This window comes from Glandiceps talaboti, chromosome 15 (genome assembly GCF_964340395.1).
Source record: "Glandiceps talaboti chromosome 15, keGlaTala1.1, whole genome shotgun sequence".
NCBI classification, from domain to species: Eukaryota; Metazoa; Hemichordata; class Enteropneusta; family Spengelidae; genus Glandiceps; species Glandiceps talaboti.
The window spans coordinates 504,863-532,112 of NC_135563.1; the positions used below are offsets into that span (position 1 = coordinate 504,863).

General features: G+C 36.1%; 1 protein-coding gene across 8 annotated transcripts in view; it reads left to right on the forward strand.

Moving 5' to 3' along the window:
* Positions 1-27,250, forward strand: part of LOC144446976 (uncharacterized) — a 334,721-nt gene that overhangs the window by 157,847 nt on the left and 149,624 nt on the right. For 7 of the 8 annotated variants that reach the window (XM_078136846.1, XM_078136848.1, XM_078136850.1 and 4 more), the window contains 3 exons: positions 1,919-1,972; positions 15,008-15,082; positions 25,718-25,864. In XM_078136846.1, coding sequence (XP_077992972.1) covers positions 1,919-1,972; positions 15,008-15,082; positions 25,718-25,864 — 276 coding nt within the window. Of the gene's footprint in view, positions 1-1,918; positions 1,973-10,111; positions 10,137-15,007; positions 15,083-25,717; positions 25,865-27,250 lie in introns of those variants that run through there. The other variant, XM_078136854.1, reaches the window with a different exon arrangement.

The following is a 27,250-nucleotide window of genomic DNA, read 5'->3' on the forward strand; positions in this document are numbered from 1 at the left end:
ATTTCTAAGGCACATACCATGTATAGAAGGAGCATTTCACTGTAGTTGGTATAGTACTCTTACATGTATGTGTCTCATAAGCTAGATTTTCAAAAATAGTGAGTTGTGTAAATCACATATCAAAATACTGATGTTATCTCAAGGTAAGGCATATAAAGATGTCATTTTTTGTATCCCCATAATTGTGTAATAGATTTACCCTTTTCATAGAAAACTTAAAATAATATAACCTAAATTCAAACATTTTCCTGTGACCTCTACAGTCTTAATTAGTCCCTGCCGGACGAAGTCCGGGACAGGGACTTATGGATTGGGTTCTGTCTGTCCGTCCTTCTGTCCGTCCACAGCCGTTTCTTGGAGATGCTTGGACCGATTTTTTTCAAACTTGGTACAGGGGCAACATACAATGGCATGCATATGGACATCAATTTGTTTCATGATATTATCCAATATGGCCGCCTAGCAGCCATTTTGTTTGCAAATTTTCCCTGTCTAAAGCCATAACTTATACATACTTGAACAGATCTCATTCAAAGTTGGTATTAGGACAGTGTTCTATGACATATATGTGCATATTCATTGTTGTCATGACACGATCCAATATGGCCGCCTAGCAGCCATTTTGTTTGTGAATTTTCCATGTCCAAAGCCATAACTCAGACATGCTTAAATAGATCTCATTCAAAGTTGGTATTAGGACAGTGTTCTATAACATACATGTGCATATCCATTTTCATCGTGATACGATCCAATATGGCTGCCTGGCAGCCATTTTGTTTGTGAATTTTCCATGTCCAAAGCCATAACTCAGACATGCTTGAACAGATCTCATTCAAAGTTGGTATTAGGACAGTGTTCTATGACATACATGTGCATATCCATTTTCGTCGTAATACGATACCCCATACCCGAGCCATCCTTTATTGTTGTAGGCATGTTCCATGCAGACACAACATATCTAAGTCTGTTTGATTTAGGTTCACAAGTGTTGTTGCGTGATCAGAGTAGTGATAATTCCTTAAAACCCAATGATAGCGGGGACTATGTCATTCTCAATGATTTGTTAATTTATACATTACTTCCCTGACAGTACAGTGTATATACCATATATAAAGATAGTGTTACATAATTTATATAATAATATACATATGGTATAATCATAGATGTAACAGAACTCACAGAGCAAACCTATGTCATCTGATTCCACTCAGAAATTTGTTTAAATCTCAGCATAAGAAAATGAATTCCTATACAAGTGAAGATGGGTGGGTGTCTTGGATGAGTTGTCAGAAAGTGTGAGTGGACACATGGGCCTACCTATTTCGGTTGTGATCCTATCAAATGTCATATGTTCCATGCATTAATCTTGGATTGATGTATTCAAATATAGGTCAACAAGTAGAACTGAATTATTTATGATCAAGAATATTTACAAACTTGAACCACTTATGTGTTGGTTACCTGCATACACAAACCATTCACTTCTCTATATCTCCGCTGAGTAAGCACGTAAGTGCTCTGTTAAACATAGACAATATTGTGTATGGTTTAAACCTCTGGAATAAATGCCTCAGTTGTTCCTCTGACAACACAGTTGTGAAGGGTGTCTTGTTTTTACAACCATTGGCCACCTGTACTTGTACAGTGCTCTTGTTTGGTTTCAACACTAAAATTTGGGTATTACTTCCATATCTGCATATACCTATTACATTATGTGTATTGCCTTGGAACTTGTCCAATGTTTTTCTGTGTTTTCTGTGTCCCTGTGTTAACCTGAGTAGCTGTGTCCTATTTACATGATGTTTGCATGATACTGATACCTGATACTTGGCATGGTATAATTGGTGCTAGCCATATATGCACTCATCATTGCAAAGAAGAATGAAAGCAACTCATGGATTTCTCTGACTTTTTGCAGGATATGTCCGTTGGGGAGATAAAGCAGAAATTAGAAGCACTTGAAAAGGACAAGGTAAGTGGATTTTTGGCAATTGTTTCCAAGTGTATATATACTGAATAACAATAGATATTTATTTGCACAGTAGTCACACTTTGCTATTGCAAATATTTCATCAGAATTTCAGGTTCCTCAATACTAGTGATTTGGTCCAACCTTCATTAAATTTGTCAATATTGTGTCGCTAAAGTACTCTGGTTGGTACTGTTAATGTGAGCTGTACTCTGGTTGGTACTGTTAATGTGAGCTGTAGTCTAGTTGGTACTGTTAATGTCAGCTGTAGTCTTGTTGGTACTGTTAATTACAGCTGTAGTCTAGTTGGTACTGTTAATGTGAGCTGTACTCTGGTTGGTACTGTTAATTACAGCTGTAGTCTGGTTGGTACTGTAAATGTGAGCTGTACTCTGGTTGGTACTGTTAATGTGAGCTGTAGTCTGGTTGGTACTGTTAATGTGAGCCGTAGTCTGGTTGGTACTGTTAATGTAAGCTGTACTCTAGTTAGTACTGTTAATGTGAGCTGTACTCTGGTTGGTACTGTTAATGTGAGCTGTAGTCTAGTTGGTACTGTTAATGTGAGCTGTAGTCTTGTACTGTTAATTACAGCTGTACTCTAGTTAGTACTGTTAATGTGAGCTGAACTCTGGTCGGTACTGTTAATGTGAGCTGTAGTCTTGTACTGTTAATTACAGCTGTACTCTGGTTGGTACTGTAAATGTGAGCTTTACTCTGGTTGGTACTGTAAATGTGAGCTTTACTCTGGTTGGTACTGTTAATGTGAGCTGTACTCTGGTTGGTACTGTTAATTACAGCTGTAGTCTGGTTGGTACTGTTAATGTGAGCTGTACTCTGGTTGGTACTGTTAATTACAGCTGTAGTCTTGTTGGTACTGTTAATTACAGCTGTAGTCTAGTTGGCACTGTTAATGTGAGCTGTAGTCTGGTTGGTACTGTTAATTACAGCTGTAGTCTGGTTGGTACTGTTAATTACAGCTGTAGTCTGGTTGGTACTGTTAATTACAGCTGTAGTCTGGTGGTTGGTACAGTGAATATCAGCTATAGTCTAGTTGGTACTGTTAATGTCTGCTGTACTCTGGTTGGTACTGTTAATTACAGCTGTAGTCTGGTTGGTACTGTTAATTACAGCTGTAGTCTGGTGGTTGGTACAGTGAATATCAGCTGTAGTCTGGTTGGTACTGTTAATGTCTGCTGTACTCTGGTTGGTACTGTTAATTACAGCTGTAGTCTTGTTGGTACTGTTAATTACAGCTGTAGTCTGGTTGGTACTGTTAATTACAGCTGTAGTCTGGTTGGTACTGTTAATTGCAGCTGTAGTCTGGTGGTTGGTACAGTGAATATCAGCTGTAGTCTGGTTGGTACTGTTAATGTCTGCTGTACTCTGGTTGGTACTGTTAATGTGAGCTGTAGTCTGGTTGGGACTGTTAATGTGAGCTGTACTCTGGTTGGGACTGTTAATGTGAGCTGTAGTCTGGTTGGGACTGTTAATGTGAGTTGTAGTGTGGTTGGGACTGTTAATGTGAGCTGTACTCTGGTTGGGACTGTTAATGTGAGCTGTAGTCTGGTTGGGACTGTTAATGTGAGCTGTACTCTGGTTGGGACTGTTAATGTGAGCTGTAGTCTGGTTGGGACTGTTAATGTGAGTTGTAGTCTGGTTGGTACTGTTAATGTGAGCTGTAGTCTGGTTGGTACTGTTAATGTGAGTTGTAGTCTGGTTGGTACTGTAAATGTGAGCTGTACTCTGGTTGGTACTGTAAATGTGATGAGCTGTACTCTGGTTGGTACTTTTAATGTGAGCTGTACTCTGGTTGGTACTGTTAATGTCAGCTGTAGTCTAGTTGGTACTGTTAATGTGAGCTGTAGTCTGGTTGGGACTGTTAATGTGAGTTGTAGTCTGGTTGGTACTGTAAATGTGAGCTGTACTCTGGTTGGTACTTTTAATGTGAGCTGTACTCTGGTTGGTACTGTTAATGTCAGCTGTAGTCTAGTTGGTACTGTTAATGTGAGCTGTAGTCTGGTTGGTACTGTTAATTACAGCTGTAGTCTGGTTGGCACTGTAAATGTGAGCTGTAGTCTGGTTGGTACTGTAAATGTGAGCTGTAGTCTGGTTGGTACTGTTAATATCAGCTGTAGTCTGGTTGGTACTGTAAATGTGAGCTGTACTCTGGTTGGTACTGTAAATGTGAGCTGTATTCTGGTTGGTACTGTTAATGTGAGCTGCAGTCTGGTTGGTACTGTTAATGTGAGCTGTACTCTGGTTGGTACTGTTAATTACAGCTGTAGTCTGGTTGGTACTGTAAATGTGAGCTGTAGTCTTGTTGGTACTGTAAATGTGAGCTGTATTCTGGTTGGTACTGTTAATGTGAGCTGTAGTCTGGTTGGTACTGTTAATGTGAGCTGTACTCTGGTTGGTACTGTTAATTACAGCTGTAGTCTGGTTGATACTGTTAATGTCTGCTGTAGTCTTGTTGGCACTTTTAATGTGAGCTGTAGACTGGTTGGTACTGTTAATGTGAGCTGTAGTCTGGTTGGTACTGTTAATGTGAGCTGTAGTCTGGTTGGTACTGTTAATGTTAGCTGTAGTCTAGTTTGTACTGTTAATGTGAGCTGTAGTCTGGTTGGTACTGTTAATTACAGCTGTAGTCTTGTTGGTACTGTCAATTACAGCTGTAGTCTAGTTGGCACTGTTAATGTGAGCTGTAGTCTGGTTGGTACTATTAATTACAGCTGTAGTCTGGTTGGTACTGTTATTTACAGCTGTAGTCTGGTTGGTACTGTTAATTACAGCTGTAGTCTGGTTGGTACTGTTAATATCAGCTGTAGTCTGGTTGGTACTGTTAATGTTAGCTGTAGTCTGGTTGGTACTGTTAATGTTAGCTGTAGTCTGGTTGGTACTGTTAATGTTAGCTGTACTCTGGTTGGTACTGTTAATGTTAGCTGTAGTCTGGTTGGTACTGTTAATATCAGCTGTAGTCTGGTTGGTACTGTTAATGTGAGCTGTAGTCTGGTTGGTACTGTAAATGTGAGCTGTAGTCTGGTTGGTACTGTTAATATCAGCTGTAGTCTGGTTGATACTGTTAATGTCAGCTGTACTCTGGTTGGTACTGTTAATTGCAGCTGTAGTCTGGTTGGTACTGTTAATTACAGCTGTAGTCTGGTTGGTACTGTTAATGTTAGCCGTAGTCTGGTTGGTACTGTTAATGTTAGCTGTAGTCTGGTTGGTACTGTTAATGTGAGCTGTACTCTGGTTGGTACTGTTAATGTCAGCTGTAGTCTGATTGGTGTTGTTAATGTGAGCTGTAGTCTAGTTTGTACTGTTAATGTGAGCTGTAGTCTTGTTGGCACTTTTAATGTCAGCTGTACTGTGGTTGGGACTGTTAATATCAGCTGTAGTCTGGTTGGTTCTGTTAATGTTAGCTGTACTCTGGTTGGTACTGTTAATTACAGCTGTAGTCTGGTTGGTACTGTTAATGTCAGCTGTAGTCTAGTTGGTACTGTTAATGTGAGCTGTAGTCTGGTTGGTACTGTTAATGTCAGCTGTAGTCTAGTTGGTACTGTTAATGTGAGCTGTAGTCTGGTTGGTACTGTTAATTACAGCTGTAGTCTGGTTGGCACTGTAAATGTGAGCTGTAGTCTGGTTGGTACTGTAAATGTGAGCTGTAGTCTGGTTGGTACTGTTAATATCAGCTGTAGTCTGGTTGGTACTGTAAATGTGAGCTGTACTCTGGTTGGTACTGTAAATGTGAGCTGTATTCTGGTTGGTACTGTTAATGTGAGCTGCAGTCTGGTTGGTACTGTTAATGTGAGCTGTACTCTGGTTGGTACTGTTAATTACAGCTGTAGTCTGGTTGGTACTGTAAATGTGAGCTGTAGTCTTGTTGGTACTGTAAATGTGAGCTGTATTCTGGTTGGTACTGTTAATGTGAGCTGTAGTCTGGTTGGTACTGTTAATGTGAGCTGTACTCTGGTTGGTACTGTTAATTACAGCTGTAGTCTGGTTGATACTGTTAATGTCTGCTGTAGTCTTGTTGGCACTTTTAATGTGAGCTGTAGACTGGTTGGTACTGTTAATGTGAGCTGTAGTCTGGTTGGTACTGTTAATGTGAGCTGTAGTCTGGTTGGTACTGTTAATGTTAGCTGTAGTCTGGTTGGTACTGTTAATGTGAGCTGTACTCTGGTTGATACTGTTAATGTGAGCTGTACTCTGGTTGGTACTGTTAATGTGAGCTGTACTCTGGTTGGTACTGTTAATGTGACTAGTCTGGTTGGTACTGTTAATGTGAGCTGTACTCTGGTTGGTACTGTTAATTACAGCTGTAGTCTTGTTGGTACTGTCAATTACAGCTGTAGTCTAGTTGGCACTGTTAATGTGAGCTGTAGTCTGGTTGGTACTATTAATTACAGCTGTAGTCTGGTTGGTACTGTTATTTACAGCTGTAGTCTGGTTGGTACTGTTAATTACAGCTGTAGTCTGGTTGGTACTGTTAATATCAGCTGTAGTCTGGTTGGTACTGTTAATGTTAGCTGTAGTCTGGTTGGTACTGTTAATGTTAGCTGTAGTCTGGTTGGTACTGTTAATGTTAGCTGTACTCTGGTTGGTACTGTTAATGTTAGCTGTAGTCTGGTTGGTACTGTTAATATCAGCTGTAGTCTGGTTGGTACTGTTAATGTGAGCTGTAGTCTGGTTGGTACTGTAAATGTGAGCTGTAGTCTGGTTGGTACTGTTAATATCAGCTGTAGTCTGGTTGATACTGTTAATGTCAGCTGTACTCTGGTTGGTACTGTTAATTACAGCTGTAGTCTGGTTGGTACTGTTAATTACAGCTGTAGTCTGGTTGGTACTGTTAATGTTAGCCGTAGTCTGGTTGGTACTGTTAATGTTAGCTGTAGTCTGGTTGGTACTGTTAATGTGAGCTGTACTCTGGTTGGTACTGTTAATGTCAGCTGTAGTCTGATTGGTGTTGTTAATGTGAGCTGTAGTCTAGTTTGTACTGTTAATGTGAGCTGTAGTCTTGTTGGCACTTTTAATGTCAGCTGTACTGTGGTTGGGACTGTTAATATCAGCTGTAGTCTGGTTGGTTCTGTTAATGTTAGCTGTACTCTGGTTGGTACTGTTAATTACAGCTGTGGTCTGGTTGGTACTGTTAATGTCAGCTGTAGTCTGCTGGTTAGTACAGTGAATATCAGCTTCAGTCTGGTTTGCACTTTTAATGTGAGCTGTAGTCTGGTTGGTACTGTTAATGTGAGCTGTAGTCTGGTTGGTACTGTTAATGTGAGCTGTACTCTGGTTGGTACTGTTAATGTGAGCCGTAGTCTGGTTGGTACTGTTAATGTCAGCTGTACTCTGGTTGGTACTGTTAATGTGAGCCGTAGTCTGGTTGGTACTGTTAATATCAGCTGTAGTCTGGTTGGTACTGTTAATGTGAGCTGTACTCTGGTTGGTACTGTTAATGTGAGCTGTAGTCTGGTTGATACTGTTAATGTGAGCTGTAGTCTGGTTGGTACTGTTAATGTGAGCTGTAGTCTGGTTGGTACTGTTAATGTGAGCTGTAGTCTGGTTGGTACTGTTAATGTGAGCTGTAGTCTGGTTGATACTGTTATTGTGAGCTGTAGTCTGGTTGGTACTGTTAATGTGAGCTGTAGTCTGGTTGGTACTGTTAATGTGAGCTGTAGTCTGGTTGGTACTGTTAATGTGAGCTGTAGTCTGGTTGGTACTGTTAATGTGCGCTGTAGTCTGGTTGATACTGTTAATGTGAGCTGTACTCTGGTTGGTACTGTTAATGTGAGCTGTAGTCTGGTTGGTACTGTTAATGTCTGGTGTAGTCTGGTTGATACTGTTAATGTCAGCTGTAGTCTGCTGGTTGGTACTGTTAATATTAGTTGTAGCCTGCTTGTTGGTACTGTTACAGACATGATAAAGATTCTTGTCCATCTATATATCTCTCTGTCTGCCTATCTGTGGTTGACTTAAACTTAAAGAAACTTAAAGTCAAAAAGCACTGGGAAGAATAATTTGAATTTTTGTAGTGATGTTGATTTCATTCTCTAGTTACACAACTGAACTAACGAAGTCCAAGTGCTATACATGCATGATGTGGTGTCTGGGTACCTGTCTGTCTGTCTGTGTATCTCTCTGTCTGTATGTATGTATGTATTTGTGTGTGTGTGGATGACTTCAATCGATTGCCTTGGTACATTACTTTTGGAGTTTAGTTCAGAAATTGTTCAAGTGAAAATGATCGTATCAGAGATATGCATTTATGGTCAAAAATGTGATTTTTGGTATAAAAAACTTAGATTATTGGGTAGATTGCCGTGAAATTTGGTGGGAACATTCTTAGGGGTGTTTAGATCGAGAAGTGTTCATGATATGATGATCTCATCAGCGATATGCAAATTAGGTCTAAAATGTGTCTTTTTGGTCAAAAATCTTTAATTCCAAAACCATTGAGCAGATTGGGCTGAAATTTGGTTGGAACATTCTTCATTGTGTTTATATTAAGAATTGTTTATGACATGATGATCCCATCAGTGATATGCAAATTAAGTCTAAAAATGTGTCTTCTTGGTCATAAGTCTTTAATTCAAGAAATGTATGCAAATATGTCTAGCAACATGACTACATCCACAACTCAGAAACCTTGGTATTTGGTGGGGACATTACTTTTGGTGTCTAGTTGGGAAATTCTTCAAAGCAAAATGATTGCATCACAGGCATCACAAAATTGATTATTGTGGTGAGACTGAAATTTGGTGAGATGTTTCTAGAAGTGATATTCTACAGATTTTGTTCAAAACATTTTGACACAATTGGCCCTAGCAACATGACCACGCCCATGTCAACAGTCAAATGGTCACATATATATTGCAAAGATTAATAGACAACTGAATAAACATTCCAAAAATGTATGTAAATATGCCTAGCAACAAGACCGTGCCTATAGCAACAGCTTAACAATCACATACCTTGCAAAGATAACATGGATTAATAGACAACTGAATAAACATTCCAAAAATGTATGGAATTGTGCCTAACAACAAGACCACACCCATAGCAACAGCCAAATGATTGCATATATTGCATAGATAACAACAGGGATTATAGACAACTAAATAAACATTCCAAAACTTTATGCAAATATGCCTATCAACAAGACCATGCCCATAGCAACTGCCAAATTGTCACATATATTGCAAAGATAACAACAGGGATTAATAGACAACTACATAAACATTCCAATAGTGTATGCAAATGTGCCTATCACAAGACCATGCCCATAGCAACAGCCAAATGATGGCGTGTATGGTAAAGGTAACAACAGGGCTTGACAGGCAACTGGATAAACATTCAGCAAATAAACACCTACATGTACATGTATACATAGTGTGGATCAGCAGGTGGATAAAACTGTACAGTTGTGCTGCAATGCCATTGGCACTATTTTATTTATATTATCTCCAATAATGACACTATCAAGTAATAGCATCTGAAAGTAAAGTCTCTGACAGACAAACCCCTATAGAAATAGTGGGATATCCCAGGCTAAAGGTCATCATAACTATAATTTATGCAAAGTGTGGTATATTTGTATTTGGAGACTGTTTTAAAAGCTATTTCCTCAATTAAAATATATAGAGAAAAAGCAAGGATAATTCCTTTCTTGAAAGAAATATAGAATGATAAAAAATATGTAACTCTTTCAGTTTATATGAGGAATTATTTTTATTCAAAGGATCACATGGAAATTTGTAATAGTTGTTGAAACACCTGACAACAATGAATTATGTATTGCAGTATAAATACATTCTGATCAAATGAATTTCATTTAAGATGTTGGTCCTTGAAATGGCACGACTGTCATATCAATATTTATATACTCAATTCGTTTTGTATTGTTAGATGCAAATTGTTTATACCATATTTGTGATGAATTTTAATACAGTCAAAAATAACTTTGTGCACCCAGCAAAAGTTAGATGTTTAGTTGAAGCAAAGGGGTCAGATAAAATGAATAGCTAAATGAGAGTAGAAACATGTAGAGGCCAGTTCTGCAAACATCTATGATGTGTGCAATTGTGCAAACTGTTTGATTAACTTCTGCCACATGATGAGCTTTGCCAGACCTAAAACACCATCCACATTGAAGAGAGAGAAACTGCATAAGGTAGTGTAATATCACACAACCAAATGTTATGTAGTTTTGTGATAATCCATAATGTCGTAATGTGGTAATGTGGTGATATATATTATGGCATAGCAATGATATCACTATTATAATAGCTATTGTGAGTTGTTGATTAACAAAGATTGAATAATGTTAATTAGAGTAAGATGGAACTGAAGGTTACCTGATGTCCACTATTGTTGTCAATGTTTTCAACAAATCCTAAATGAGAACATCCCTATAGACTGCAGTGCAATGGTAAGGTTGATCAAAGACTTTCTATTTGGATTGACTTTTGATAGCACATAATACTGTAATTGGCTGTATACCTTTCTATTTGGATTGACTTTTGATAGCTCACATAATACTGTAATTGGCTGTATACCTTTCTATTTGGATTGAGTTCTGATAGCTCACATAATACTGTAATTGGCTGTATACCTTTCTATTTGGATTGAGTTCTGATAGCTCACATAATACTGTAATTGGCTGTATACCTTTCTATTTGGATTGAGTTCTGATAGCTCACATAATACTGCAATTGGCTGTATACCTTTCTATTCGGATTGAGTTCTGATAGCTCACATAATAATGTAATTGGCTGTATAACTTTCTATTTGGATTGACTTTTGATAGCTCACATAATACTGTAATTGGCTGTATACCTTTCTATTTCGATTGAGTTCTGATAGCTCACATAATACTGTAATTGGCTGTATACCTTTCTATTTGGATTGAGTTCTGATAGCTCACATAATACTGCAATTGGCTGTATACCTTTCTATTCAGATTGAGTTCTGATAGCTCACATAATACTGCAATTGGCTGTATACCTTTCTATTCAGATTGAGTTCTGATAGCTCACATAATACTGTAATTGGCTGTATACCTTTCTATTTGGATTGACTTTTAATAGCTCACATAATACTGTAATTGGCTGTATACCTTTCTATTTTGATTGAGTTCTGATAGCTCACATAATACTGCAATTGGCTGTATACCTTTCTATTTGGATTGACTTTTGATAGCTCACATAATACTGCAATTGGCTGTATACCTTTCTATTTGGATTGAGTTCTGATAGCTCATATAATACTGCAATTGGCTGTATACCTTTCTATTTGGATTGACTTTTGATAGCTCACATAATACAGCATTTGGCTGTATACCTTTCTATTAAGATTGACTTTTGATAGCTCACACGATACTGTAATTGGCTGTATACCTTTCTATTTGGATTGAGTTCTGATAGCTCACACGATACTGCAATTGGCTGTATACCTTTCTATTCAGATTGACTTTTGATAGCTCACACGATACTGTAATTGGCTGTATACCTTTCTATTCAGATTGACTTTTGATAGCTCACACGATACTGTAATTGGCTGTATACCTTTCTATTTGGATTGACTTTTGATAGCTCACACGATACTGTTATTGGCTGTATACCTTTCTATTCAGATTGACTTTTGATAGCTCACACGATACTGTAATTGGCTGTATACCTTTCTATTCAGATTGACTTTTGATAGCTCACACAATACTGTAATTGGCTGTATACCTTTCTATTTGGATTGACTTTTGATAGCTCACACAATACTGTAATTGGCTGTATACCTTTCTATTTGGATTGAGTTCTGATAGCTCACACGATACTGCAATTGGCTGTATACCTTTCTATTCAGATTGACTTTTGATAGCTCACACGATACTGTAATTGGCTGTATACCTTTCTATTCAGATTGACTTTTGATAGCTCACACAATACTGTTATTGGCTGTATACCTTTCTATTTGGATTGACTTTTGATAGCTCACACAATACTGTAATTGGCTGTATACCTTTCTATTTGGATTGAGTTCTGATAGCTCACATAATACTGTAATTGGCTGTATACCTTTCTATTTGGATTGAGTTCTGATAGCTCACATAATACTGCAATTGGCTGTATACCTTTCTATTCGGATTGAGTTCTGATAGCTCACATAATAATGTAATTGGCTGTATAACTTTCTATTTGGATTGACTTTTGATTGCTCACATAATACTGTAATTGGCTGTATACCTTTCTATTTCGATTGAGTTCTGATAGCTCACATAATACTGTAATTGGCTGTATACCTTTCTATTCAGATTGACTTTTAATAGCTCACATAATACTGTAATTGGCTGTATACCTTTCTATTTTGATTGAGTTCTGATAGCTCACATAATACTGCAATTGGCTGTATACCTTTCTATTTGGATTGAGTTCTGATAGCTCACATAATACTGCAATTGGCTGTATACCTTTCTATTCAGATTGAGTTCTGATAGCTCACATAATACTGTAATTGGCTGTATACCTTTCTATTTGGATTGACTTTTAATAGCTCACATAATACTGTAATTGGCTGTATACCTTTCTATTTTGATTGAGTTCTGATAGCTCACATAATACTGCAATTGGCTGTATACCTTTCTATTTGGATTGACTTTTGATAGCTCACATAATACTGCAATTGGCTGTATACCTTTCTATTTGGATTGAGTTCTGATAGCTCATATAATACTGCAATTGGCTGTATACCTTTCTATTTGGATTGACTTTTGATAGCTCACATAATACAGCATTTGGCTGTATACCTTTCTATTAAGATTGACTTTTGATAGCTCACACGATACTGTAATTGGCTGTATACCTTTCTATTTGGATTGAGTGCTGATAGCTCACACGATACTGCAATTGGCTGTATACCTTTCTATTCAGATTGACTTTTGATAGCTCACACGATACTGTAATTGGCTGTATACCTTTCTATTCAGATTGACTTTTGATAGCTCACACGATACTGTAATTGGCTGTATACCTTTCTATTTGGATTGACTTTTGATAGCTCACACGATACTGTTATTGGCTGTATACCTTTCTATTTGGATTGACTTTTGATAGCTCACATGATACTGTAATTGGCTGTATACCTTTCTATTCAGATTGACTTTTGATAGCTCACACAATACTGTAATTGGCTGTATACCTTTCTATTTGGATTGACTTTTGATAGCTCACACAATACTGTAATTGGCTGTATACCTTTCTATTTGGATTGACTTTTGATAGCTCACACAATACTGTAATTGGCTTTATACCTTTCTATTTGGATTGACTTTTGATAGCTCACACAATACTGTAATTGGCTGTATACCTTTCTATTTGGATTGACTTTTGATAGCTCACACAATACTGTAATTGGCTGTATACCTTTCTATTTGGATTGACTTTTGATAGCTCACACGATACTGTAATTGGCTGTATACCTTTCTATTTGGATTGACTTTTGATAGCTCACAAGATACTGTAATTGGCTGTATACCTTTCTATTTGGATTGACTTTTGATAGCTCACAAGATACTGCAATTGGCTGTATACCTTTCTATTTGAATTGACTTTTGATAGCTCACAAGATACTGCAATTGGCTGTATACCTTTCTATTCAGATTGACTTTTGATAGCTCACAAGATACTGTAATTGGCTGTATACCTACAGTTAAAATGACACTATACCTGAGTTTTTTCAGCTATTTATTAATCTTTAGTGAAAATACTAACAAAACCTTAATTAAACAGTAACTATAAATGATGCTAGTTTAATATTGATGTATGCCTTCAAGTTTGATAGATATACATATTGAAATATCTGTATTCTCTCAAAAGGCTTTGTCATGTACCTTTAGCTACAATGTATATTTAAACTCAAAATGACAGCACTAATTGTTTGCAGCTTAGTATTTTAAGTTTAATGCACCTTGTTTTCATAGATTAATTGTTTGAAAGCATGTAAACTACATGACTGTACATGTATGTTTTAAATGTATAATGTATGTTTATGTATAATTTAAATGGTTTTTGGAAAGCCTGAAAGCTATATTTATGTTTGCATTTCAAAACGCCATTCAATTCTGTTGACGAGTCATACACTTGTCCATTTGCTATACATGTAAGTACGATTGACAGAATTTTAGGGATTTTCAATTTTCAGACATTGAAGTTAATTTAGGATATGTTGTGCAGCCCAGCCTATGTCTATACAAAGTCATTGATTCATGATGAAATGAATTCTTTTATTCTGTATTCATGCATAGAGTAGACATATCATACAAACCAGGTATAACCATATTATAACATATGGTTGGCAGAGAAGTGGAAAAGTGAATTGTAGATGTAGTAAACCAAAACAATTTCACAAGATACATCTATATTTGCCCTTCTTAAGTAGGACAGAACTGTTCATTTAAAATCTGATCAAAGACATCAAATATGGTACTTTTGTGGTCAATATGTGCATAGTTCAGATTATTCTGTAAGATTTGTGTGACACTTTACAACCTGATAGGGCTGAACCGGATTGCGTTACAGTCTACGTTTTCTCAAAAAGTAGATTGTACATTTTCTATACATCGTTACTTCTGTTAAAGCTCTACTCTCTATATATATTGGTACTTCTATAATATCTACATTGTCTATATATTGATACATCTGTATGTCTATATTGTCTATATATTGGTACTTCTCATATCTACATTGTCTATATATTGATACATCTGTATGTCTATATTGTCTATATATTGGTACTTCTCATATCTACATTGTCTATATATTGATACATCTGTATATCTACCCGGTACATTGTCTGTATATTGGTACTTCTCTTATATCTATATTGTCTATATATTGGTACTTATGTTCAGAGTTTAACACTTTGATTATTGATATAACAACCATAAAACCGTGTGAAATACAGTTTTCATATCTGTTTGCCTATACAATCCAGCCAGTACATTAAATAATAAATGAATAAATTAATGCTTCTCCTCTGTTTCATTGATTGCAGGAGGATGATAGATTAACATCAGAGGACAAGAAGACATTGCTTGGGGCAAGAGCAATGCTTGACATTGCAGATTTGGTAAGTTTAGACAAGTAATCCCTGCACCATTATGGCAGATTTGGTAAGTTTAGACAAGTAATCCCTGCACCATTATGGTAGATTTGGTAAGTTTAGATAAGTAATCCCTGCACCATTATGGTAGATTTGGTAAGTTTAGACAAGTAATCCCTGCACCATTATGGTAGATTTGGTAAGTTTAGACAAGTAATCCCTGCACCATTATGGTAGATTTGGTAAGTTTAGACAAGTAATCCCTGCACCCTTATGGTAGATTTGGTAAGTTTAGACAAGTAATCCCTGCACCATTATGGTAGATTTGGTAAGTTTAGATAACTAATAACGCCACCAATATTGTAGATTTGGTAAGTTTAGATAACTAATAACGCCACCATCATGGTAGATTTGGTAAGTTTAGATAACTAATCACGCCACCATTATGGTAGATTTGGTAAGTTTAGATAACTAATAACGCCACCAATATGGTAGGTTTGGTAAGTTTAGATAACTAATCACTCCACCAATATTGTAGATTTGGTAAGTGTAGATAAGTAATCCCTGCACCATATAGCTAGCTATATATGCAATCTGATAAAGATCCGATGTAGATGTCGGCTAATCATTCATTGCTATTTTACCTTCGTTATTTTGCCTGAATTGACCTTCATGGTACATGTTTACGTTTTTATCCTGATCGCCTCTACATGACTGATTATGTATTACATAATCAGGGTTAATGAAGTAGTGACCTTTCTGCTCTTCCTCCACCATCCCTGTCAGCATTTCTCAAGAGGATTGCACAACACTAGCATTCCCAGACCTATGACCTTCTGTTGTCTGTCACTTAATATTCTGCTACTCCATTCATTCTGTTCTGGCAGCTAGCACGAGCACATCACTTTGCTCCCATCCACCCTCTCCTTTGGAGTTCATTCTGTCAATTTTACTACGGCTTGATTACAATATAGAAAGGGGGTTGTCACTACAGTGCATGTGGGTTCCACAGTGGTACCACGCTGCCCTATCACGTCAGGGTCATAAAGACCTTGACCCTCGGCGTGACGGCCTCATTCAGGTACCACGCATCCTCCTCCAGATGCTTCTTGATCGTGCGATTGGCATCTGGAGACAGGTTGTTACGACGCCTGTTTGAGGTTACACTCACCTCGTTTATCCCAACCCTGTGTCTGTGTCACTTATTTCATTAATCTGAGCTGGCGCCCATGCCCACACCGTTCTGCTCAGTGAGCCACACAGCCAATCAGGTTGCGTCTTACTGAAGACAGTTTATAGTGTACGCAATGCAATGCAATGCGAAGCAACCAAAATTTTCACGATAAGGTTTTTTTAGAAATTATTTCTTAAATTTCCCCTTTTCTGAGTTCATATAACACAACTGTGGCAAATATTTCTATGAATCGTACGTTCGAGGAGAAGCGTACTACAGAGAATGCGTACGTGTTCGCTGAGACAAATATGAACACTACCTGGGAAACGTGTTCCAATGTAGCTAACAGTAACATGTAGAAATGCATAGAGGTACATCTAAACAAGAATTCTTTAATTACCGTAAATATATAGCAATGCAATCACTGAATGTTTTTACAGTTGAAATACTTTGTACGTTGTCAGTTGCCTGTGTGCACAAGTAACGCCATGTTGTTTGTTTATATTCAATGCATATGCCCATGACAAGTAAGACACAACCTGATTGGCTGTGTGGCATGGGTGCCAGTTAAGATGCAGAGGAGGCGATCAGGATAAAAACGTAAACATGTACCACGAAGGTCAATTCAGGCAAAATAACGAAGGTAAAATAGCAATGAATAATTAGCCAACATCAACATCGGATTTTAATCAGATTGCATATATAGCTAGCACACTTTGTTTCTCAATCTTCACAATAATGACGAAATGGCAGCCAATGGTTTGTCATAAGAATTTAGAATAAGAATTAGTTGTTGAAAATTTAGGGAGTATGGTTTCAATGAAAAACACTTAAAAATAGCATATAATTTATGTAAATTAGACTTCCTGCAAATATTAGATAGAAAAGAAACATCTTTAATATGTAAAACACTTTCTGAAACCTTGAAAATGCTTTTACCCAATTTTGACCAATTAAAATACTTTCGAGAGTAAAGCATCAAGTGAAAATTCAACACGGCAGCCATTTTGAACTTGAATTCTAGGCAAATTAATTTTTTGTTCTATATGCAGTTTTTCCTCTATGTTCTGTAGAAATATGTTCAAAAGTAAATAAATTATTTAAAAAAAGGTATTTTATGAGTGCTCCTAGTAGAAAAACCCAGAAAAGTTAAATATTGTTTATTGGATTTAAAAACATATCCAAAATAGCGTATCAAATTTTATGGGAAAACAAATATCTCAAAATTAAATCTCATATATCCCTCACAATATTAGTTTTTTGTTTAAAGGATAAATTACTCTCTTTTATTAGCTCCGCTGTCAGCGAAAGCTGAAAGCGTAGCTTTAGGTATAGGTGGGTATTGAGGTATAGAGAGTAGAGTGAATCATAGGTGTCCGTCAAACTTTTATATTTTCACTATCTACTCCGAAAGTGACAGTCGGAATTCTTCGATATTTGGTGTGCATGTTCCCTGGGGGGAGGCTATTCAGATTTGTTCATGCCAAGTTGATCTGTGCCATTTTCAATTTTTTATGATTTTTTTTCCAAAAATGACATTTTCATCAACTCCTCATAAACTTTAAGTCAGATTGCTTTGATATCTGGTGTGTTGATGCACAGGGGGTAGCTTACTTAGATTTGTTAGTTTCAAGTCTTCTCTTCTATTTTTTATGATTTTTTTTTTGAAATTTGAAAAAAAAATGAATATGTTAATGAGTATAATGACCGACGCCATTGGAAATCAGTCCGCGAGACTTTAGGTAAAGTGCAACTTTTCAAAAGACACTATTGACGTCAAACAAGCAATGTAATATGTGCTATAGTCTTAATTCTACGCATTGTGCGCCCAAATGACAAATATTTGTTTGAAAAAGGTTTGTAAACTTCAAATCCAATTCACACACCACCCCTCCTACAGAATGGTTCATTCCAGTATATGCACCTCATAGCTCATGATCATTGTGAGAAGTCTTGCATGCCTGAACTGAAGTGTTTTTGACAGAGTCAGTCGTCAATAAAAACGATAATACTCTTTCTAAAATTACCACATTTTGAAAGGGAAAGTACTTTGTGGTTCATTTATGGAGTTTTGTTTTTGTACGATCAATATTGGTGGCAAAATTACAGCGTCAAAATTGCCGATGTGGTAATGCACGTAAATCCAAAGTACCCGGATGCACGAGGGACTAACCCAGAAGCAAGTCGTTGTCAGCCATACGTTACAGTGCAGTGGTAACATCGTCCGAGAAATCGCTGCGTTCAGTGTCATTATTCACAGAATTGTTGTTTTCGAGTGAAACCCCGTCTTGAATTGTATAACTCTAACAAATGAAGACATGTCAAGTTATATTTTGAAAGTTGTATCGCTAGTTTGAGACGATTTTCTCACGTACTATCGGGGCTTACTTGGACTTGGACCTTACTCCAGTTCATCGGGAAGTTTAGCCAGCCCGATAATTCTTTCTGGTTTAGTTTACAACACTTTTGATCGCGCAGATTTTGTTGTTGTGATGAAAAGAAATTAAAAAAAAGATCACTTCAACCATTTCGTTTTGTTTTCTTTATGAAAGGTAATCGAACATGAACGAGTGTTACCACTGTAACCAGGAGGGTCTATGCTGTAACGTATGGCAAGGGTTCGACATACACGCTGGTTCGCTATCCCGCGAGTCTAGTAACTTTCTGTAAGGACCATGTACCAGTAAAGGTTACTAAAATGCCCATTGTAGGTAGTCCGACGGGATAGTGTCTTTTCGATAGGTATATCAGGGAGCTCAGAATTCAAACCACCGGCTATATGATGAATTCACGGTCATAGTAAAATTCATTTGATTTTTAATTTGCTATTTTGACCAACTCCGGTTGTCTATTCGCGATAAAATTACGATTAGTTTGGAAACGGGGTAGATTTTCTATGATTCCGTGTCATAAAAGCATGTGTTGTGTAGTTTTCGAAAAGCACACCCGGTGGGAAAGTCACCCAACAGACGATCTCGCGCCATTGCTGTACTACGTGGCACTTTATTCTGGCGGGGTGTCTCTTGAAAACGGGAATAGCGAACGATGAGCCAATCAAGTGCGACCTTTCAAATGTAGCTAATATTATAGCCAATAAAATTAGTTGTACGATGATATGTGTATAATAAGTCCTCTACACTGTAACAAGTAAATAGTAAAGTTGAAATCTTTGTCGCATGAATTCGTATTTATGTACGGATGCGTAGTCTTTCTGAACAGTAATTCTTAGATCAGTTAGTATTTAAACTTCGTTTCTGAGTTAATTATTCGGTAGGTTATTGACGAGCTCCCTTTGTAAAAACGCTGTACAAATTGGATGTCGGCGTTCGCCCGGCCACGTTCAACGGAACTAGTGAAGCTCAATCATAACAATGGTGGCTGTCAAAATCGAAGACGCAATTTGACCGTGTTGTTATTTCAGTGAGTTTATTCAGCAAGAAAACAACGTGTTCTATGTTTTTGTACTTCCTACATGATGTGATGATCGTTTTTTTTACCGGTACAACTTACAGCCTACAATGAAACTGCTAACTTAGTAACACTAGCCCCATCCTCAGGTAGGATTTTTAGTGCCGTGTAGACGATTCCGTGTTCCGTGTTCCGTGTTCATGTTTTGGGGCACATTTCTAAATACGCGAAACCAGTTATTGAATGTGTAGTGGATATTGATATTCAGTTTAAAAAATTAAAATCCTGAACTTTATTTTGCGAACGGTTTTGTCATTTCTTAGAATTATAGGGCCGACTGTATCACGTTTAACGTTTATGTCAACCCGGAAGTACATAGACACGAAAATAGACGAAGTGACTTGTACATGTAATTAGTAACAAAATTTTGCTGTAACTGCTGGTAACCTTCAAATTTATTTATTTTTATGTTGTAAATACATTCTAATATGCACTAAGGACAACACTATAAAGACTTGCTCTATGGGAAGGTAATTTTTTGTCTTTTAAAAATGCAATAGTTAGATCAATGTGTACCAGAAATGTTATGAAGTATTTAAGCTAGAAATAAGACCACATAACATCTTATTACTCCCCCCCCCCCCCCAATTAAGACAAACTACTCACAGAAAGCAACAAAAAAAGAGAAGAAGCTCCAAAACATAAAAAAGAGAATAAAATTACAGTAAGGAGTTGATGATGCACAAACAACTACAACGAAATAGACAGTTCAATTACAACAGTGTTTGAAATAAATATGGGGTTTGGAAAAGTGAATTAGAAGTAGAGCAAAAACTAAGAGAGATGAAGAGCCTAAGTGAACAAGCGAAAGCACTTAAAGATAGGACCACCAAATTTTTTGCAGGACTACTACGTTATCAATTTTTCTAGTCCTGTGGGATAGTGACTTTTACTCCAGTGTCGAACCCTGTTGGCTGAGAATGACTCTCTTTCGGGTACTTGGGGATTGTCACCTTACGGAAACTAAGATGGCGATTAATACATTTCTTCCCTATATATATATATCTACTACAACTAGTACAAGTTGAATGTTGTTGACTTGGTAAATTTGTTAGAAAATTGAAATTCAAATTGCCTCAAAATTATTTTAGATCCCTAGTTTATTTCATTCATCATTAAAATTTTCCAGGGTTAAAGCTGTAAGACACTGGAATTATTTATAACCAACCTCAAAATCCTCTTTTCTTCTTCTTTTTCTTGTGTGCATTTCCCAGTCATTTTTTCCCTGAGACTTTGTGCAATTTTTCATAACAGTAGATTTTTGTTATAAAATGGTGACTATGGTATAAAAGTACAATACATTACCAACTTCTGTGTAAAATGTGTTTTATAGTGAGACATCATATGAAACCACTAACCACTTTATTGCATCGCTAAAACAAAACTGCATAGTAAAGAGCTGAAGAACTGAACCACTTCTACATGTCACCAAAATAAAAAAAAATAAAAAAAATAAAAAAACAGCGGAGCTATTCTGACCGATAGGTCGCTTGTTAGCTCCACTGTCAGCGATAGCTGATAGGGTTAGGTTGATTCTCAGTCAGTGTCTGTCTTCCATCCGTCAACTTCCAAAACTACTGGGTCAATTAACCTGAAATTTGTTGTGTAGGTGTCATTTGATGAGCAGATATAAGTTTGTTCAAGACTAGTTGATTGGGTCATTTTTATGCAAATTAGGTCTAAAAATACAATTTTTGGTAAAAATGCTTCAAAAATCTTCACTTGGCCAATTGACTTGAAATTTGTTGTGTATGTGTCTTGGGATGAGCAGATATGTTTGTTCAAGACAAATTGACTGGGTCATTAATATGCAAATTAGGTCTAAAAATAGTAATTTTCATTAAAATGCTTCAAAAATCTTCCTCTCCAAACTACTGGGCCAATTGAGTTGAAATTTGTTGTGTAGGTGTCTTGGGATGAGCAGATATAAGTTTCTTCAGGACAAGTTGATTGTGTCATTGATATGCAAATTATTTCTACAAATGGAATTTTTGGTAAAAATGCTTTAAATTAAAATCTTTTCAAAAACTACTTGGCCAATTGAGTTGAAATTTGTGTTGTGTAGGTGTCTTGAGATAAGCAGATGTAAGTTTGTTCAAGACAAGTTAATTGGGTTATTAATATGCAAATTAGGGGTAAAATAGAATTTTTGTGAAATGGTGACTATATTATAAAAGTACAATATTTTACCAACTTTCTGTGTGAAATGTGTTCTATAGTGTGTGTGAGTCATCACATGAAACCACTAACCACTGATTACTTTGCTAAAACAAAATTGCATAGTGGAAGAGCTAAACAGCAGAACCACTTCTACATGTTACAAAAACAAAACAAAGAAGAACAAAAAAAACAGCAGAGCTATTCTGACCAATAGGTCACTTGTCTGAATTTTCTTGCAGGAGAATCTTTTCTTGAAAATTGAAAATAGCAACATGAATTGAGATAGGAAATGAGACTCTAAACTTGCTGCTTGTCGTACCATGTCAACGATTATCAGTTTGAGTTTAGAGAGTCAATTTAATGTAGGTGCTTGCCTTGGAAATAGATATTTCTCTTATGAGTATAATAATACATGTATAGTACTTCAATTATTAAAGATAGCATTACAGTATTATTGTTGTTCATAATTTCCAACACCTGTAATTATTTGGAAAGAACAATTATCAAGCACTTAATTTTTAAACTTGTACAAAAAAATGCATGTGATTGTAGCAAATAGTCCTAATTTATGTTGAGTATGATATATATGAAATATCATTTCACATCTGTCTACATCTTAAGTTCTCTTATGGTTTTTTTTTTTAACTTAACATATTAGAAACTGGTCATTACATTACATTAGAAAAAGATAAACAAAACTAGAAATTATTTTTAACCCCACCGGATGTAGTCCAGGACATATAGAGTGGGCTCCATCTCGTCCATGTGTTCGTTCATCCTTGCGTGTGTGCCTCTGGAATCATTTTTCATTGACCGATTTCTTTCAAACTCTTTAAATTGATAGTGAACTATGACTTACATATGCCTGTCAGTTTGCTTTGGGATATGGTGCAATTTAGCTGACTTGGAGCCATTTTTGGATCAAAAAATGTGGGTCAAAAAACTTAAACTCAAAAACTAATGGGTGGATCGGTCAACACTGTACAATATCTTACCCACAACTCTCTCTGATTTGTATGCTTGGAAGTTTCTTATTTTATAACTTCTTTAATAACCCATATTTGTCAACATTTTGAGCATAGTAATTACGTTTAAAGTGGCCATATGGATTAGGATTTGGTATTTATTTTGGGGTTTTAATTTATAAAACAATTTTATCATGGCTTCCTGCTTGAGAAATCAATGTGAAACAACATAGACCAAGTCTGTGTTGGTAACTCAATACATTACAAAAAGCTAAAATTTGTGTAAAAAATTGTTATTGTACGTACAATAACAAATATTTCACACATTTATTAGTGTTTTACAATTGATTGAGTTACAAAGAAGGACTTTGCATATGTTGTTTCACATTGAATTCACAAGTAGGAAGCCATGATAAAATTGGTTTATAAATTAAAAATCCAAAATAAATACCCAATCCTCATCCATATGGCCACTTTAATCAATATGTAACAAAAGTAAGTTTGGGAATCAAAAATAAAGTTCTAAATTTTGCATAAAATGTGCTAACAAGTAAATGAAACATGTACTGTGAATAAAACACTTTTCAATGTCAAAGTATCACTAACTTGGGTAGACAGTATGTATGATGAGTTTTAGTATGAAAATATATTTTGTCATACGTATTCAAATTAATATATCTTTGGCAAACACATAACAGGTACATATATTTTCCTTAGTTTTGTAGAAAATATTTTGCATGTTTTTCAAGAAAATCTGTTGACAAATTTCTAAAATTGCTACTCCTTCTGCAATAAAACATTGATACCCGAATCAATGAAAATATGTATTCAGAAACTCATCAGTGTCAATTCTACGTTTTGAAAATAGCAAAAATATTCTTACAGAATCCTGTACACAGGTGAGATTTGGCCGACTTCAAGATGATGTCCAACAGTACAAATCAGAGAAAGTTGTGGGTAAAATATTGTACAGTGCAGTCTGAAATTTGGTGAGAACATTCTTAGGGGTATTTAAATTAAGAATTATTCGTGACATAATGATCCTATCAGTGATATACAAATTAGGGCTAAAAATTTGTCTTTTTCGTCAAAAATCTTTAATGTCAAAACTACTAAGCAGATTGGGCTGAAATTTAATGAGGATGCATCTGTGGGTGTATAGATGAAGAAATATCAAGCATATAATGATCTCATCAGTGATATGCAAATTTGGTGTAAAAATGTGAATTTCAGTCAAAACTTATATCTCAAAAAGTACTTGCTCAGTGAGACTGAAATTTGGTGAGATGTTTCTGCAGATTTTCTTCAGAATATTTTGATACAATTGGCCCTAGCAACATAACCATGCCCTTAGCAACAACTAAATGACAGTATTTTTTGATCAAATAACAACATCATCTGATTGGCAAGTGAGTCAACATTCAAAAAATGTACGCAAATACCCCAAGCAACCTTGACCACGTCCACAGCAACACCCAAACAATGGTGTATTACACAAATATAGCAACAGGGATTCTTGAACAAGTGAACAAAAATTCAAAAAGTGTATGCAAATATACCTAGCAACAAGACCACACCCATAGCAACAGCCATATGGTCATGTATATTGCAAAGATAACATCAGGGATTCATAGATAAGTGAATAAACATTCAAAAAAGGTATGCAAATGTGCCTAGCAACAAGACCATGCCCATAGCAACAGCCAAATGATGGCGTATATTGCGAAGATAACAACATGGTTGGATAGGCACCTGGATAGTCATTCAGTAAATGAACACCTATACCGAGCATGGCTCAGCATGTGGGTAAACATTTTTTAAAAGTGTACAGTTGTGCTACAACACCATTGCTCTATTTTTCAAGAAATATATTTTTTTATTTCATTTCTAATGATGCGTCAGTAAAATGTGTATGCAAGAATGGAATTGTATGCTAATTTTGAGTAGTAAAATTTCACCATTTCACTTTGAGGGCATTTTTCATTCACCATCAAATTGTCCATAAAAAGTTGCTTTGCAACATATAACGCAAGATGCCTACAGGACCATCTTCTAGCAACATGTTCTGAAATCTGATGTACACTATGAGGACCTTTGCTTGTCTTTTGGAATTCAGTCAGCAGCAATCTGGTTCAATAGAATGAATTTTGAGTGGTGAACACCTAAAATACCCTAACACAATTATTGAATTACTATTGGACATTAAGTATACAGAACATAAATGAAAAAGGAAACACAAAGTAATAAAGCAAGTTTTCAAAGGATTTCATATGGCTGCTGTATTGAATTTTCCCATGATACATTCATTGCTCACAAAATGTATCATACTTGGTCAGAACGAGGGAAATGGCATTGTGCAAATATTTTTACTCAGTGTTGTTTCTTTCTATCTAATCTTTGTTAAAAGAATAAAAAATGTGCACATTTATGCAAATTTGAGCAGTAAAATCTCAATATTTCACTTGGAAGGCATGTTTTTTTAGCACAACTGAACTGATAAGGATAAGACAAATGAATACAATTTTAAAAAATCCATGCAAATATAGCAACAAGACCACGCCCATAGGAACAGCCATATGACCATGTACATTGCAAAGATAACATCAGGGATTCATAGACAACTGAACGAATATTCAAAAAATGTATGCAAATATGTCTAGCAACAAGACCATGCCCATAGCAACAGCCAAATGATCGCATATATTGCAAAGATAACAACAGGGTTGCATAGGCAACTGGATAGTCATTCAGCAAATACCTAGCATTGATCAGCATGTGGGTAAACAGTTTTAAAAAGTGTACAGTTGTGCTAAAATGCCATTGGCACTATTTTTCTGTATAAAAGAAGAAATTTTCTCCAAGTAATTTATAATATGTATTTTTATATTGAAACAGAAACTAAAGAAAATGACAGCCTCTGAGAGTCGTCTAAAAAGGAAAGCTTTAGAGCTTGAACATGAGAAGGATAGACTTGCTGCTAAGATATGCAGTCTTGAAGCAGAACTTAGAGTTAAACTAAGTGAGCTGGATGATTCGAATAAGGTAAATGAAGCTGTATACCCCTAGATAGTTAACAATGATACCATGAATTACAATCGCCTTGAATTTTTTCATTCGTTGATAAGAGACCATTAAAAATAACTTTATGAGCTAAAAAAAATGGTAGCTATGATGATTAAATATTCATGTTTATTTATTTTGCAAAAAATATGTGAATTTACTTGCCAATGTGTCATGTAAGCATTGTTTACTTATTTTCATGTTCTTACTAAGGCTGCGCAAATTCAAAATTATGTTTGACATCACCCCAAGACCCTAAAACCTAGGAGGGGGGGGGGGGGGGGGGGGGGGGGTTACAAAACAAACTAATTATATATTCCAAAATATGAAAATGAGATAATATAAGAAAATTGAAAGCAAATATCCATAATAGAAAGCCCTTATCTTTCGCTTTTAAGCAGATTTCATACATCAGATGTTTACAGTGTCATGTATATACAAAGGTTGTGTGTACAACAGACAATTTCATTGAAATAATATACTCAAGCATATAAGTTGAACAACATTTTATTGAACCAGTTTGGACAAACTTACAATAAGATATACTGGCCTTCTGCCAAACACCTTGAAAGTTAAAATGTCATTTTGATGAAGTCCATCTGTACTACACAACATGCATGGTGCAGTGTCATGACAACAGTCAAAAATTTCCTGGCAAAAAAATTAACAGTTGGAATAAACTAGCAACGAACAATACTGGTTTAATCATAGACAGTGGAGTCTCCCCTCCACTGTCTATGGTTTAATGTGCATATTTATACTGCACAACATGCAAGGTACAATTGTACTTCAGGTGCCATAGTCAAAACAAGTTTGTGAACTCCATGTATCAAACACATTAATGGAGAATGGGTGTGACAACCACAAACAGTCAGAACTGGGCAAATTCTCTCTTTTCGGCTTTATTTCTTACACGCTCTTTCACAGAGTTGGCCTTACAAGTGACACACACTGGATGGACTGTCTGGTATGTAGCTTTCATTTCCTCAGTCACAGGGAAAACATGTTCATCACCACAGCTGTAACAGACATCTGGTAGGCTGATGAGTTTGGATGAGTAGTAATGTGTTGAGATTTCACTGCAACAACTCTGATTCTGGCTCACTACACATGTCCCATAGAGAGGATGCCCTGATTGTACTAGTAACCCACCACAGGTATAACGACAAACATCTAGGAGTGCCTGACTGAGTTGTTGTTTTTGCTGTGAATAAAGCTTCTTTGCAGAATAAATACACCTATCAAAGAGAAATAGAAAACAGAGAAATTCATATTTGTATTATTTTTGACATATATACTGGTATAACATATACTACATACACATAGAAAATACACATAACAAGACTGTAAATGTCCCCAATGTACTGG